Genomic DNA, 12,002 nt, shown 5'->3' on the forward strand with positions numbered 1-12,002 from the left:
AAAGAAAAAAAAAAAGAATTGTTTGTGGCTTGCATATCTAAGTATATTTAAAGAAAATTTACAAATATAATAATCATATAAATTCAGCTTTTTCTTGAACCCTTACTATGTAGAAGTCACCCTGCTAAATTTTATAAGGAATACAAGAAACAATAAGAAGGATGTACCCCCAAGTAAATCACAATTTAACTGAGAAAATATGATATACTTGTGCATCTCTGCATAATGAGAATATGTTCTGAGAAATGCATCATTATATGACTTCACTGTTGTGCAAACATCATAGAGTATACTTATACAAACCTAGGTAATATAGCCTGTACACATAACAGTACATGTTACTGTACTGAATACTGTAGGCTACTGTAACACAGTGGTAAGTATGTGTGTATATAAATATATCTAAACAGAGACAAAGTAATATAATCTTATGGGACCACCATCACATAAGCAGTGGTCGTTAACCGAAACATTGTTATACAGTGCATGATTGCATAGAAACACATATCTACCAGTGCAAAATTATTTGGCACACCTTTTACATAGCTTCTATTATCTAATCAGTGTCTTACAAAGAGTGGGCGCTCAATATTTATTTGCGAAATGAATGAAGGAAGAAGGAAAAGACCATTTCCAGGTGGAAGAGCCAGGGGAGAGTCCCAGAACCAGTGGTGACTCAAGCTGGGTTCTCAAGCGTGGTTAAGATTTAGAAGAATTGGGAAGAGATGAGAAACACTGCAGACAAGAAATGCAACAGAAACGTAAAGTATCTATTCTTGGCAAGTGAGATAAACATGTTCTCTGATTGCTAAAAATTAACTTTCCAAAATAGATAAATGTGTTATAACCAGGCACATAGCATAAAATAGCATACACATAGCATAACATGAGCCTACACAGACACATAGCAAAAAGTTAACAGTGCCCTCCAACAAGAGATAATTTTAGGACAAGACAAAAAATATATTCTAAAAGACAGCATTGAAAAGTAAATAAATTATATTCCAAAGAAAAAAATAAAGAAAGATGTAAAAGATTTTCCCCAATCTTAATGCTTTAAACTAGAATAGTAAGGGATGGAAAATATACCATTTCCTGAAATTTCTAAGAGATCTTAGTGATTGGGATCAATAGTAGCAAAACACTGGTGGATGCCAATTCTCTCCTGTGTAAAAGGTATGTGAGTTCAGTTCTGTGTGATTGCACAACGGTAAAGGTATTGCAAGCGTTCACAGATCGCTCACTCTGCACATAATACCTTTGCCCCAAATAACCCTCTGCACCATTTTTTTTTTCCACTGAAAACTTTTTATTGGTCTTTTTGGATAGAAACGGGAATTTATTTGCCAGGAAGGATGATCCCATCATACTTCTGCTGGAACCAGCGCATCGCCTCCTCTTTGCTGATTCTGTGTTTGGCTCCAGTGCAGCCTGTCCTGCACTTCTTGTCTGCAATGCTAAAACCTGGCCTACCCAGCACCACATAGAAGTCCAGGCCGTAGATACCAATGCTTGGGTCATACTTGATGCCCAGATCGATGTGTTCTTGGATCCCAAAACCAAAGTTTCCAGTATCTGAAAAGTTGTTTTTTCTTAACTCATACTCCCGCACCTTTAGACCCTTCTCCAAGATTTCTTCTGCCTTGGCCCCTCGAACTGTGCAGTGGACAGCAATCTTTTCATTTCTCCGGATGCCAAAGGATCTGACAGTGTATCTAGCTTTGGAAAACACAGGGGTCTGCCCTGTGAGCTGCTCCAAAACCTTGGCTGCTCGGGTCAGTCTGTCTCCACTCTTCCCAACACAGATGTTGAGACAGAGCTTGCGGATGCGAAGTTCCTGCATGGGGTTCTCCTTTTCACCTTGATCCTGTGCCATGATGGAGTGCAGGAAGAGAGCCTCTGCACCATTTATACAGTAAAAGAATTACAGCCTTTATTTTAGTAACTAGTCCCTAAAACATAAAGGCTTTCCTTCCTCTTTCAAGAATTCTAAACCATGAGATATGTACTATACTATACATATTGAACACATATAAAGAGATGAGAACACATGTGAAGATGCAGAACACATGTAGAGTTTTGTTATAATTTTTTCTCTCTTCAAAGCATTTGTATTTTTTGAATGAAAGAGGGCCCAATCATTACGTAATCCAAATCCTGAAACCTGCAGGTAGATATACAATAACTAAGGCATAAAGAATAGCAAATCTATTCACTGATTGGGAGTTGAAAACAAAAAAAGAAAAGAACAGGAGACAGGGAAAGTGTTTACCATGAGTTGTGGTAAATGAATCTATATATTATATTACAAGGTTTCTACATTTTGCATAAAGTGGAAACAACATTAACTAAAGTTGCTGTGAAAAGTTAAGAATGTCTATTGCATCCCTGTAGAAACCACTTACAAAAAAAAAATACAGGGGAAAGATTGCCAGAATGACCGAGGAAGAAGCACGGCAAATCCTTTCCCCAAAAAGCAATGATAAAATTCGACAAAATTATCAAAAACAACCATTTCAGTACACTGTAAATTGACCAAAGTCATACAACAACTTGAAAGGAAATTATTTAAAAAAAAATTACCAAACTTTAGTGAGCTCAGTGGAGGTCTGTGGTGTTTTACCCTGGGGCTGTTCCTATCCACCCTTTTCCCATAGCTCCATAGTGTGGTAGTTCTACCAAGGCAGAGCAGACCCTGAGACGTAGCTGACAGAAGGGGCTGAACTCCTTTGGACCAGAGCTTGAAATAAACCTATGCCCAGGAGCATTGTCAAAAACAATATGGATCTCAGTGGTAAACAATCAGGGAAGTCCAGTAATGCAGCTAGCCTGAGGTTGCAACACTGTTTGGGATAAACAACATACCAGCAGACCAACCAGAAGTTTACCAGTGTGATCTGGAGACTGAGACAGCCACAGTAGGCACTGATAAGCTCTCACACATCCCTGGGGGTCTGGAAGACTGCCTGCCTATGCATAATTGTGCATATGCTCAGGAGACGCCAGAGATGGCTTTAGCTAGCTATGTAGCTGACAGAATATGAGGCTTTATGACACAGATACTAAAATCAGCGCAGACTTGGCCCGGCATGGTGGCTCATGCCTGTAATTCCAGCGTTTAGGGAGGCCAAGGCAGGAGGATCATTTGAAGTCAGGAGTTTGAGACCAGCCTGGCCAACACGGTGACACCCCGTTTCTACTAAAAATACAAAAAGAAAATAATAATAATAGCTCAGGCGTGGTGGCATGCACCTGTAATCCCAGCTACTCAGGACGCTTAGGCAGGAGGATCACTTGAATCCAGGAGGTGAAGGCTGCAGTGAGCCAAGACCATGCCACTGCACTTCAGCCTGGGTGACAGAGTGAGACTGTGTCTCAAATAAATAAATAAATAAATAAAAGCAGGGTAGACTTGTAAACTGCCTGTACACTGCATGTGATCTTCACCTAAACACAAAATATGTCAGTTAAAAAGTAGAAGCTTTATTAGATCAAGGTGTTCAAGCACAACTTCTGACCACTCACTGGTTGACCAGTAAGCTATGATGGCCCAGGGTAACCCCTAGGAAATTAGGCATAAAGTGACAACAATGGTAACAACAATAATAATAATAACCGAGCAGAAACATAAGCTGCTGCATGTTGTGAGGGAGCCAGATTCCACAGAATTAGTTCATGCAAATCACTAAACAAACAAGCAAAACAGAAACCAGAACAACCTGCAGTTGAGGGGGACCAGAATTCAAACTTGGTATAGTACATTGTCTAAAATGTTCAGTTTTCAACAACAGTTATGACATATGCAACGAAACAGTAAGTATAACTCATACACAGTGGAAGGGGATGGAAGCAGTCAATAGAGACCATCTCTGAGGGGGGCCAGATGTTAGATTTAGTAGACAAAGACTAAATACATTCAAAGAACTAAAGAAAATAATGTTTAAATAATTAAATGAAAGGATGACAGCAATATTTCATCAAATAGAGAATACTGATGAAAAGAGAGAAATTATTAAAAAGAACCAAATGGAAATTCTGAAGTTGAAAAGTACAATAATTGGAATGAAAAATTTATGGTTCAATAGGTTTGAGATAGCAGAAGAAGAATCTATGAACTTGGAAGTAGATTCAATCTGAAGAAAAGAAGAAAAAGAACAACAAAATAAACAGAGCTTCACAGACCTGAAGGACACCATGTATATAATGACAGTACCAGGATGAGAAGAAAGGTGCAGAGAAAATATTTGAAGAAATAATGCCCCAAACTTATCAATTTGTGAAGAACCCAATCTACATATTCAAGCAGTTCAACTAATTCCAAACAGAATAACCACTGACATATCATGGATAAGTCATAGTGAAATTGTTGAAAGCCAAAGATCAGGACTGCCTCTGCCATCACTACTTTGAAACTCTTAATTTCTGAACAAATGACCTCACATTTTCATCTTCACTGGGTTCTGCCAAAGACAAAGAGAACATCATGAAAGCATCAAGACAAAAATAACTCATTATATACAAGGGAACCCACAATTATGTTAACAACTGAATTTTCATCAGAGTAAAGGCCAGAAGACAGGGGGATGACATATTGTAAGAACTAAAGGAAAAAAGAAAAAAACCTGTCAACCTAGAATTCTATATTCAGCAAAACTCTTCTTTGGAAATAAAGGCCAAATAAAGATATTCCAAAAAACTAAACAAACAAACAAAAAAGACTGAGATAATGTGTTCCTAGCTGACTTGCCTTATGAGAAATACTAAAGGAGTCCTTGAGGATGAAGGAAAATGACAGCAGATGATAACTCAAGTTCACATAAAGAAATAGGGCAGTCTCAAAGGTAGTTTATGTAAGTGTTAAATATATGTAACAATAAAAGACAGTATAAATATCTCTCTTTCTTTTTTCTTTTTCTTTTAGATATAGATCTCATTCTGTCACCCAGGCTGTAGTGCAGTGGTGTGATCATAGCTCACTTGCAACCTCAAACTCCTGGCCTCAAACCTCCCACTTCAATCTCCCGAGTAGCTAGGCATGCACCAACCCACCTAGCTAACTTTTTAAAAAATTTCTGTAGAGACAATGTCTCATCATGTTGCCCAGGATGGTCTCAAATTCCTGGCCTCAAGTGATCCTCCTCCTTTGGCTTCCCAAAGTGGTAGGATTAAGCGTGTGAGTCATTGGGCCCAGACTGGTTTTTTTCTTAATTGAAAATGAAACCATATGAAGTAATTATAAAGCTGTATTGTTGAGCTTATAAATTATAAAGATGTGATATGGATAACTATAACACAAAAAAGGAAGGCGAGAATTAAGCTATAGAACAAGGAAATGTTCCAAAGAGTAACTCTAATGTACAAGAAGAAATGAAGAGCAACAAAAATGGTAAATAGTTACAGATTTCAATATTTCAGTCTCAATATTTGATAAAAACAACTAGACAGAAAAACAGCAGGGACACAGAAGACTACAGCAACACTAGCAACCAACTTGATCTAACTGATAGCTATAGAACACTCCACCCAACAACAGCAGAATTATTTTTAAGCACATATGGAACATTCTACAGGACACACCATAAGCTAGGCCATAAAGCAAGTCCAAATGAATTTTTAAAAACAGATGACTGAAATATTACAAAGTTTATTTTCTGACCACAGTGGAATTAAATGAGAAATCAACAACATTAGAAAATTTAGGGAATTTACAAATATTTAAAAATTAAACAGCACAGATAAGCCATGAAATAAGGCAAGAAAAAAGCACAAGGAAAATTGGAAAATATTTTTAATGGAACAGAGAAAAAAAAACTATCAAAATATATGGGATGCAGCTAAAGCAGGATATATAAGAAAAATGTATACCTGTAATCACACCTTGAATAGAAAAGAATAATCTCAAATCAATAACCTAAACTTCCACCTTAATGAACTAGAAAAAAGAACCAAACTCAAAGCAATCAGAAAGAAGAAAATCATAAAGATCAGAGAGGAAATCAATGAAATAGGAAACAGAAAAGCAATAAGAAAAATCAATTTAATTAAAAGTTGATTCTTTGAAATGATCAAAATATTGGCAAAACTTTAGGCTGATGAAGAAAAATCTGAGAAAACACAAATTACCAAAAATAATGAAAGAGGAGACATCACTATTGACCTTACAGAAACAAAAAGAGTTGTAAGAGAATGCTATGAAGAACTTTATGCTAACCAATTAGACAACTTAGATGAAATGGACAAATTCCTAGAAGTATAGGAGTTGCCAATACTGATTCAACAAGATATATAAATTCTGAATAGATCTGTACCGAGTAAAGAAATTGAATTTGTAATTTTAAGTCTTCCCAAATGAAAAGAATCCCAGGTCCCGTTGTTTTCACTGGAGGATCCTATAAATCATTAAAATAATACTTAATACTATCCTTCATAAACTCATAAAACAGGGATGGAAAGAATATTTCCCAACTTATACTATGAGACCAATAATAACCTGATACCAAAATCAAAGACATCAAAAGAAAATTGCAGACCAATGTTCCTCATGAGGTTAGATGCAAAAATTCTCAGTAAAATATTAGCAAACTGAATCTAGCAATATACAAAAAGAATGCTATATTATTACCATGTGGAACTTATCCCAGGAAAGCAAGGTTGGTTTAACATCTGAATTATCAGTTAACGTAATACACCATATAATAAAGCTCAGAGCCAGAAAGAGCATCATCTCAACATCTCAACAGACCCAGAGAAAGCACTGCACAAAATTCAATACCCATTCATGATTTAAAAAAACAAATTCTCAGCAAACTAGGAATACTTTGCTGTTTTAAAACAGCAAGATGTTTGAGACTTAGGATGAAAACTTTAAAAGTTGTAAATGTTGATGGAACATTTGAAATACAAATATTGCATTCAAGAAAAATAAACTTTGACCTGAGGATTAATAGCAAAATAAACGTTTGTGAATATTTCAAGTATAGTCAGACTATAAAACTAGTGTTCTGATATGTGAATAAGCTCTGAGGTTAATGTGGTAAGAGTGTGGTTTAATTTGCTTAGCATGGATCCACATAACTCCATTATAACCAGTTTAAAAAAATGAAAAAGAATATAAATATATTTCTACATTATAAACAAATTGGTTTTTAGTTGAATAGTTTTAAATGAACTAAAGAAATTCACCATTTATTTGATCATAATTTAAACATAATTTTTGTATTAAAAGTACCTTTTTTAAAAGGCTGTTCATGGGATTTAAGAAAGAGTCTCTAATATGTGTTTACTTTTTTACATAAGGTTTGTAGCCAGCCCTCTAAGGTTCCTAAGTAATATTTAAAATTGTAGAGTCTTGCTTTGTCGCCCGGGCTGGAGTGCAGTGGCGTGATCTCAGCTCACTGCAACCTCTGCCTCCCTGGGTTAAAGCGATTCTCATGCCTTAGCCTCCCAAGTGGCTGGGACTACAGGCATGCGCCACTATGGCCAGCTAATTTTTGTATTTTTAGTAGAGACAGGGTTTCACTATGCTGGCCACTATTTTTGTATTTTTAGTAGAGACAGGGTTTCACTATGTTGGTTCACTATCTCGGACTTCTGGCCTCAAGTGATCCACCTGCCTTGGCCTCCCAAACTGCTAGGATTATAGGTGTCAGTCATCGTACCCGGCCTAGAATTTTTTTTCTGTAATTCCTCCAAGTTTTTTTTTTTTTTTTTTTTAAGTAAGGAAGAAGAGTATCCTTGAAATGGTATTGTTTGGGATCTAAGTAGTTATTTAAGTTTAAACAACATACAAATTAAAATGATGTCAAAATATAAGAACAACAGGCTGTTTAAGTCATCATACATAGGCAATCTTGTTTATTCCAAATTGATAAAATTCGGGTGTGGGGGGGTGACCCCTCTGACTAAATTTGCAAGGGACTGATATGACAGAATGTCATGGTTTTATTTACCAAATGGAACATCTTCCTGCAAGTGGGTTACATATCTCTATTCCCCTAGAGTATTCTGTTTTCCAGCATTAAGACACTGGGAAAGTGAGTTGCTAATCAAAAGGTTATTTGGCTCTGAATCAGAATCACAGAGAGAAAGTTCGATGATCTTAAAGATTTTTCCTGAGGGTAAGGGAAAAGCCCAAAGAACTAACTCTTCTCCAGGACAGAGTAGGTCTTTCTGGTGATGAAAGGCCACGCCCACCAGATACAGTAGCTGTTAACATTGAAAAGTGCTGCATCAACCTTAACAAATGTGTATACTGTCAACTGTCCCTACTTAAGATTCCAAGCATTCATTAAATAAGAGAATTCACTTAGAAGGAACTCCACTGTGATTTCACATCATTCAGTTCTGTGGCTGCTTTGCAGCCTTTTTTAGGAGCATTCCTCTCTGAGGATGACATTGCTTGGACATGACTGTCTCAGGTTTCCTTCAGAACACACTGTCGCACTAACTCTTGGAACACTGACTCTCCAAGCCATTACAAGTTGATTGTAACCAGTTTCACTCTCTAATTTTTTGAAATATCAATATATGGAGGTAACACATTCAGAAAACCAGTTCTCCATTAAGCTTTTAAGTTCCCTTCATAAATCTTATTCTATTTTAGGAATCGTTCTCAAGGGACTTTGATTAATGTTTTCTCCCATTTACAAAACCAGTTAAACAACTTTAAATGTTAAATAGCGTTCATATAATTAATATAATTTTACTTTTTATTCATGCTGTTTTATCATTTCTTTTTTACTTTTTCTACTTTTATAAAAATCACACCTACAGAAACGTAAAAGAGTACAATGTTCACACATACACCCTTCACCTAGATTTGCCCATTATTAACATTTTGCCACATTTGCTTTATTTCTCTATAAAATTTTTTTTCTGAGTCATTTGAAAATAAGATGTAGATACCATGACATTTCATCCTTCAGTGTTTCAGCATGCATTTATGGGAAACAAAGACATTTTCCTAGATAACCACCAAGTTATTCTCACATCTAAGAAAGTTAACATTGATACAATAACAGTGTGTAATACGAAATCCATATTAAACTTTACTTAATTTACCTAATTATTCCTGAAATGTCCTTTAGAGTTTTTTTTTAAATCTGGTATCTAATCACAGATTATGAATTGCATTTGGTAGTCCTGTCTGAACAGTCTTCTGCTTGCGCTTGCTTTCATGACTTTTTTTTTTTCAAATGAGACAGGGTCTCGCTCAGTTGCCTACACTAAAGTGCAAGTGGTACAACCCCAGGCTTAATCAATCATCCCAGCTCAGCCTCCTGAGTAGCTGGGACCACATGCATGTGCCACCCCATCCAGCTATTTTTTGTAGAGATAGGGTTTTGCTGCTCAGGCTGGTCTCAAACTCCTGGGCTCAAGCCATCCTCAAGCCTTGGCCTCCCAAGGTGCTGGGATTACAGGTGTGAATCATTACACCTGGCCATGCCTTTTTTTTTTTTTTTCTTGAGACAGTTTCACTCTTGTTGCCCAGGCTGGAGTCCAATGGTGCGATCTTGGCTCACTGCAACGCAGGAGAATCACTCTTGCATTCAAGTGATTCTCCTACTTCAGCCTCCTGAGTAGCTGGGATTACAGGCACCCGCCACCATGCCTGGCTAATTTTATGTATTTTTAGTAGAGATGGGTTCTCACCATGTTGGCCAGGCTAGTCTTGAACTCCTGACCTCAGGTGATCCACCCACCTCGGGTGGATCAAAGTGCTGGGATTACAGGTGTGAGCCACCATGCCTGGCCGCCATTAATATTTTTGAAGACTCAGACCAGTTGTCTAATAAAATGTTCCACAGTCCAGATTTGTCTTACTTCCCCATGATTAGATTCAGCATAAACATTTTGGCAAGAATATTACAAGCAGTGTGCGCTTCCAGTGGCATCCAGGACATGAGGAAGAATATATTAGATTTTCCCATTATTGCTGACACTAATTATGACCACACAGTTGGGGTCGTATTCATCAGATTTATCCGCATAAAAGTACCTCTACTCCTTTTTAAATGAAGTAGTACTTTGAGAATACGTGTTTCATTTCTTAACTTCCCACTCGATGGTGAAAATGCCTTAATCAACAATTACATTTGGTAGTTGCAAAATGATACTTTCCTCATTCTCTCTTTCTGCATTTTAGCTGGCATCCTTCTATGAAGATTTTTTGTTTTGCTTTTCTCTGCACCCTCCTCAACCTCTTTTTCTTTGCTAATCCCTATGGAGTTCCATTCTCTTTCTATTCAATGGTACCATCTTATCTATTTGATACTCAAATTTTGCCAGATTTGCCCGAGAGCCCCTCCAAATTGCCTCACGTGTCCTTTGTCATATACAAATAATTCCAAACCAATTGCAAAAGTATAGAATTTCCTAATTGTTTTACTGATCAAGATTTGTCCTATCTATGGCTCCACCAAAGGTATCCTTCAAGTCACACAGGGTGTTTGGGAGAAAGCTAAATACCTGAACAAAATCAGGCTTCTCTTTTATGAAAGCTAAAGGGTAAGAGCCGGTGGGTTTAGGCTTGGTTGATAATCAACAGCTCAGCAAATTTGATGTGATCATGTATTTTAAGAAACATGAATCAGCAAATTCCAATCCAGAGAACACTGATGGAGCACTGGTTATTTTCCTACCTAGCAAGCCACTCTTTGGGAACTTCCATCTCTCCGTGGGTCTCTAGAAGTCAGTGTTGTTTTTTGAGGGTGGGACAGCCCTTGCCTTTTTGAACAGTTGAGCAGAAGATCTATTTGCAGAGGTCCCACAGAACCCCAGGGGCTTAGTTAAGGTTGTCTACCCTGGCAAGTACCTAACATCAGCCAGTTCATTTCTAAGAGATGAGGTTTCGTTATGTTGTCCAGACTGAAGTGCGGTGGTACTCCACAGGTGCAATCATAGAACACTGCAGCCTCGAACTCTTGGGTTCAAGTGATCCTCCTGCCACAGCCTCCTGAATAGCTGGAACTACAGGCACACACCGCCATGCCCAGCTAGTTCTTTAATTTTTAACACAAGTAGCCTGAGGATTTTCCAAACCAAAACACGTTAGAATCATGTTTATTTCTGGACAGTCTCCAAAGACTGGTGGGTTTTATGGTTTTCCCAAAAATTTCAAATATATGAGGGTGAGAACATGACAGCCTGGTCAGTCTAAATCCCTAAGAATCTTTCTGACAAATGGAACCACAACCCCAGGGAGACTGTGAATTCAATCCAAGGCTAGTCTTCCAGAAAATATGCCATATACCACAGTGCTGGGCATGGATTCCCAGGTTACCAGCGGAAATACTTGTCACAGTGACAACATCAAGAATTTCTATTTCAAATCTGTCAGGGTATTTTTGTAGACCTTACAAAAACTTGCATTTTTAATTTTAATATGCAATTAATTTTTTCCTTAAGTTGTATATCAGCAGATAACTTACTGGTGTTTTAAATCAGCTTTGTAAGTGTAATCTTTAAAGACAGTTTAATATTTAACACCTCTTTTAAAATAAATGCTGTATGTGATCTAACTCAACAAAAATTTATTTTTGAGGCACCTTATACCCATGGCAATTTAAATGATCAAACTACAAATTCAAGTACAATGATATCGGACATATGTTGGTGCCTCCCTGCATCCATATTTTTCTTTCCCCTCTCCAACAGCCCTGGGTTTCCTTGAAGGGGACCCATATGGTTCTGAAGAAGTTGATTCACTGCCTTGGCCCCAGTGACTGATCAAGAATGGGCACAGAACCTCAGCCATTTCAGCTGGAGTGAATCTCAGGGCTAGTCTGACAATGCTGAGACATGTTTTCTTTTCCTTGCTAGGTAGGAACAAGGTTTCAGGTGACCCAGGAGCTTCTGGTCTTTACTTTCGGTTATGGGAGCATTGTTCACTCACTCATTCATTCATTTATTCAACCAATATGGATGAACATCTACTGTGTGCCAGATGAGAAAACATAACATTGAATAAAACATGGTCAGTGACTTTAAGATATTTATATTTT

At 37.4% G+C, this 12,002-nt stretch overlaps 1 protein-coding gene across 1 annotated transcript; it reads right to left on the reverse strand.

Annotated features, from left to right (window-relative positions):
- Window positions 1–1,286: 1,286 nt before the first annotated feature.
- Window positions 1,287–3,171, reverse strand: LOC104682252 (60S ribosomal protein L11-like). The gene has a single exon (XM_030926219.1). The coding sequence runs from the start codon at window positions 1,874–1,876 to the stop codon at window positions 1,340–1,342; it is 537 nt and encodes a 178-aa protein (XP_030782079.1). The 5' UTR covers window positions 1,877–3,171; the 3' UTR covers window positions 1,287–1,339.
- Window positions 3,172–12,002: the final 8,831 nt, after the last annotated feature.

Source organism: Rhinopithecus roxellana, chromosome 21 (assembly GCF_007565055.1).
Source record: "Rhinopithecus roxellana isolate Shanxi Qingling chromosome 21, ASM756505v1, whole genome shotgun sequence".
Classification (NCBI taxonomy): domain Eukaryota; kingdom Metazoa; phylum Chordata; class Mammalia; order Primates; family Cercopithecidae; genus Rhinopithecus; species Rhinopithecus roxellana.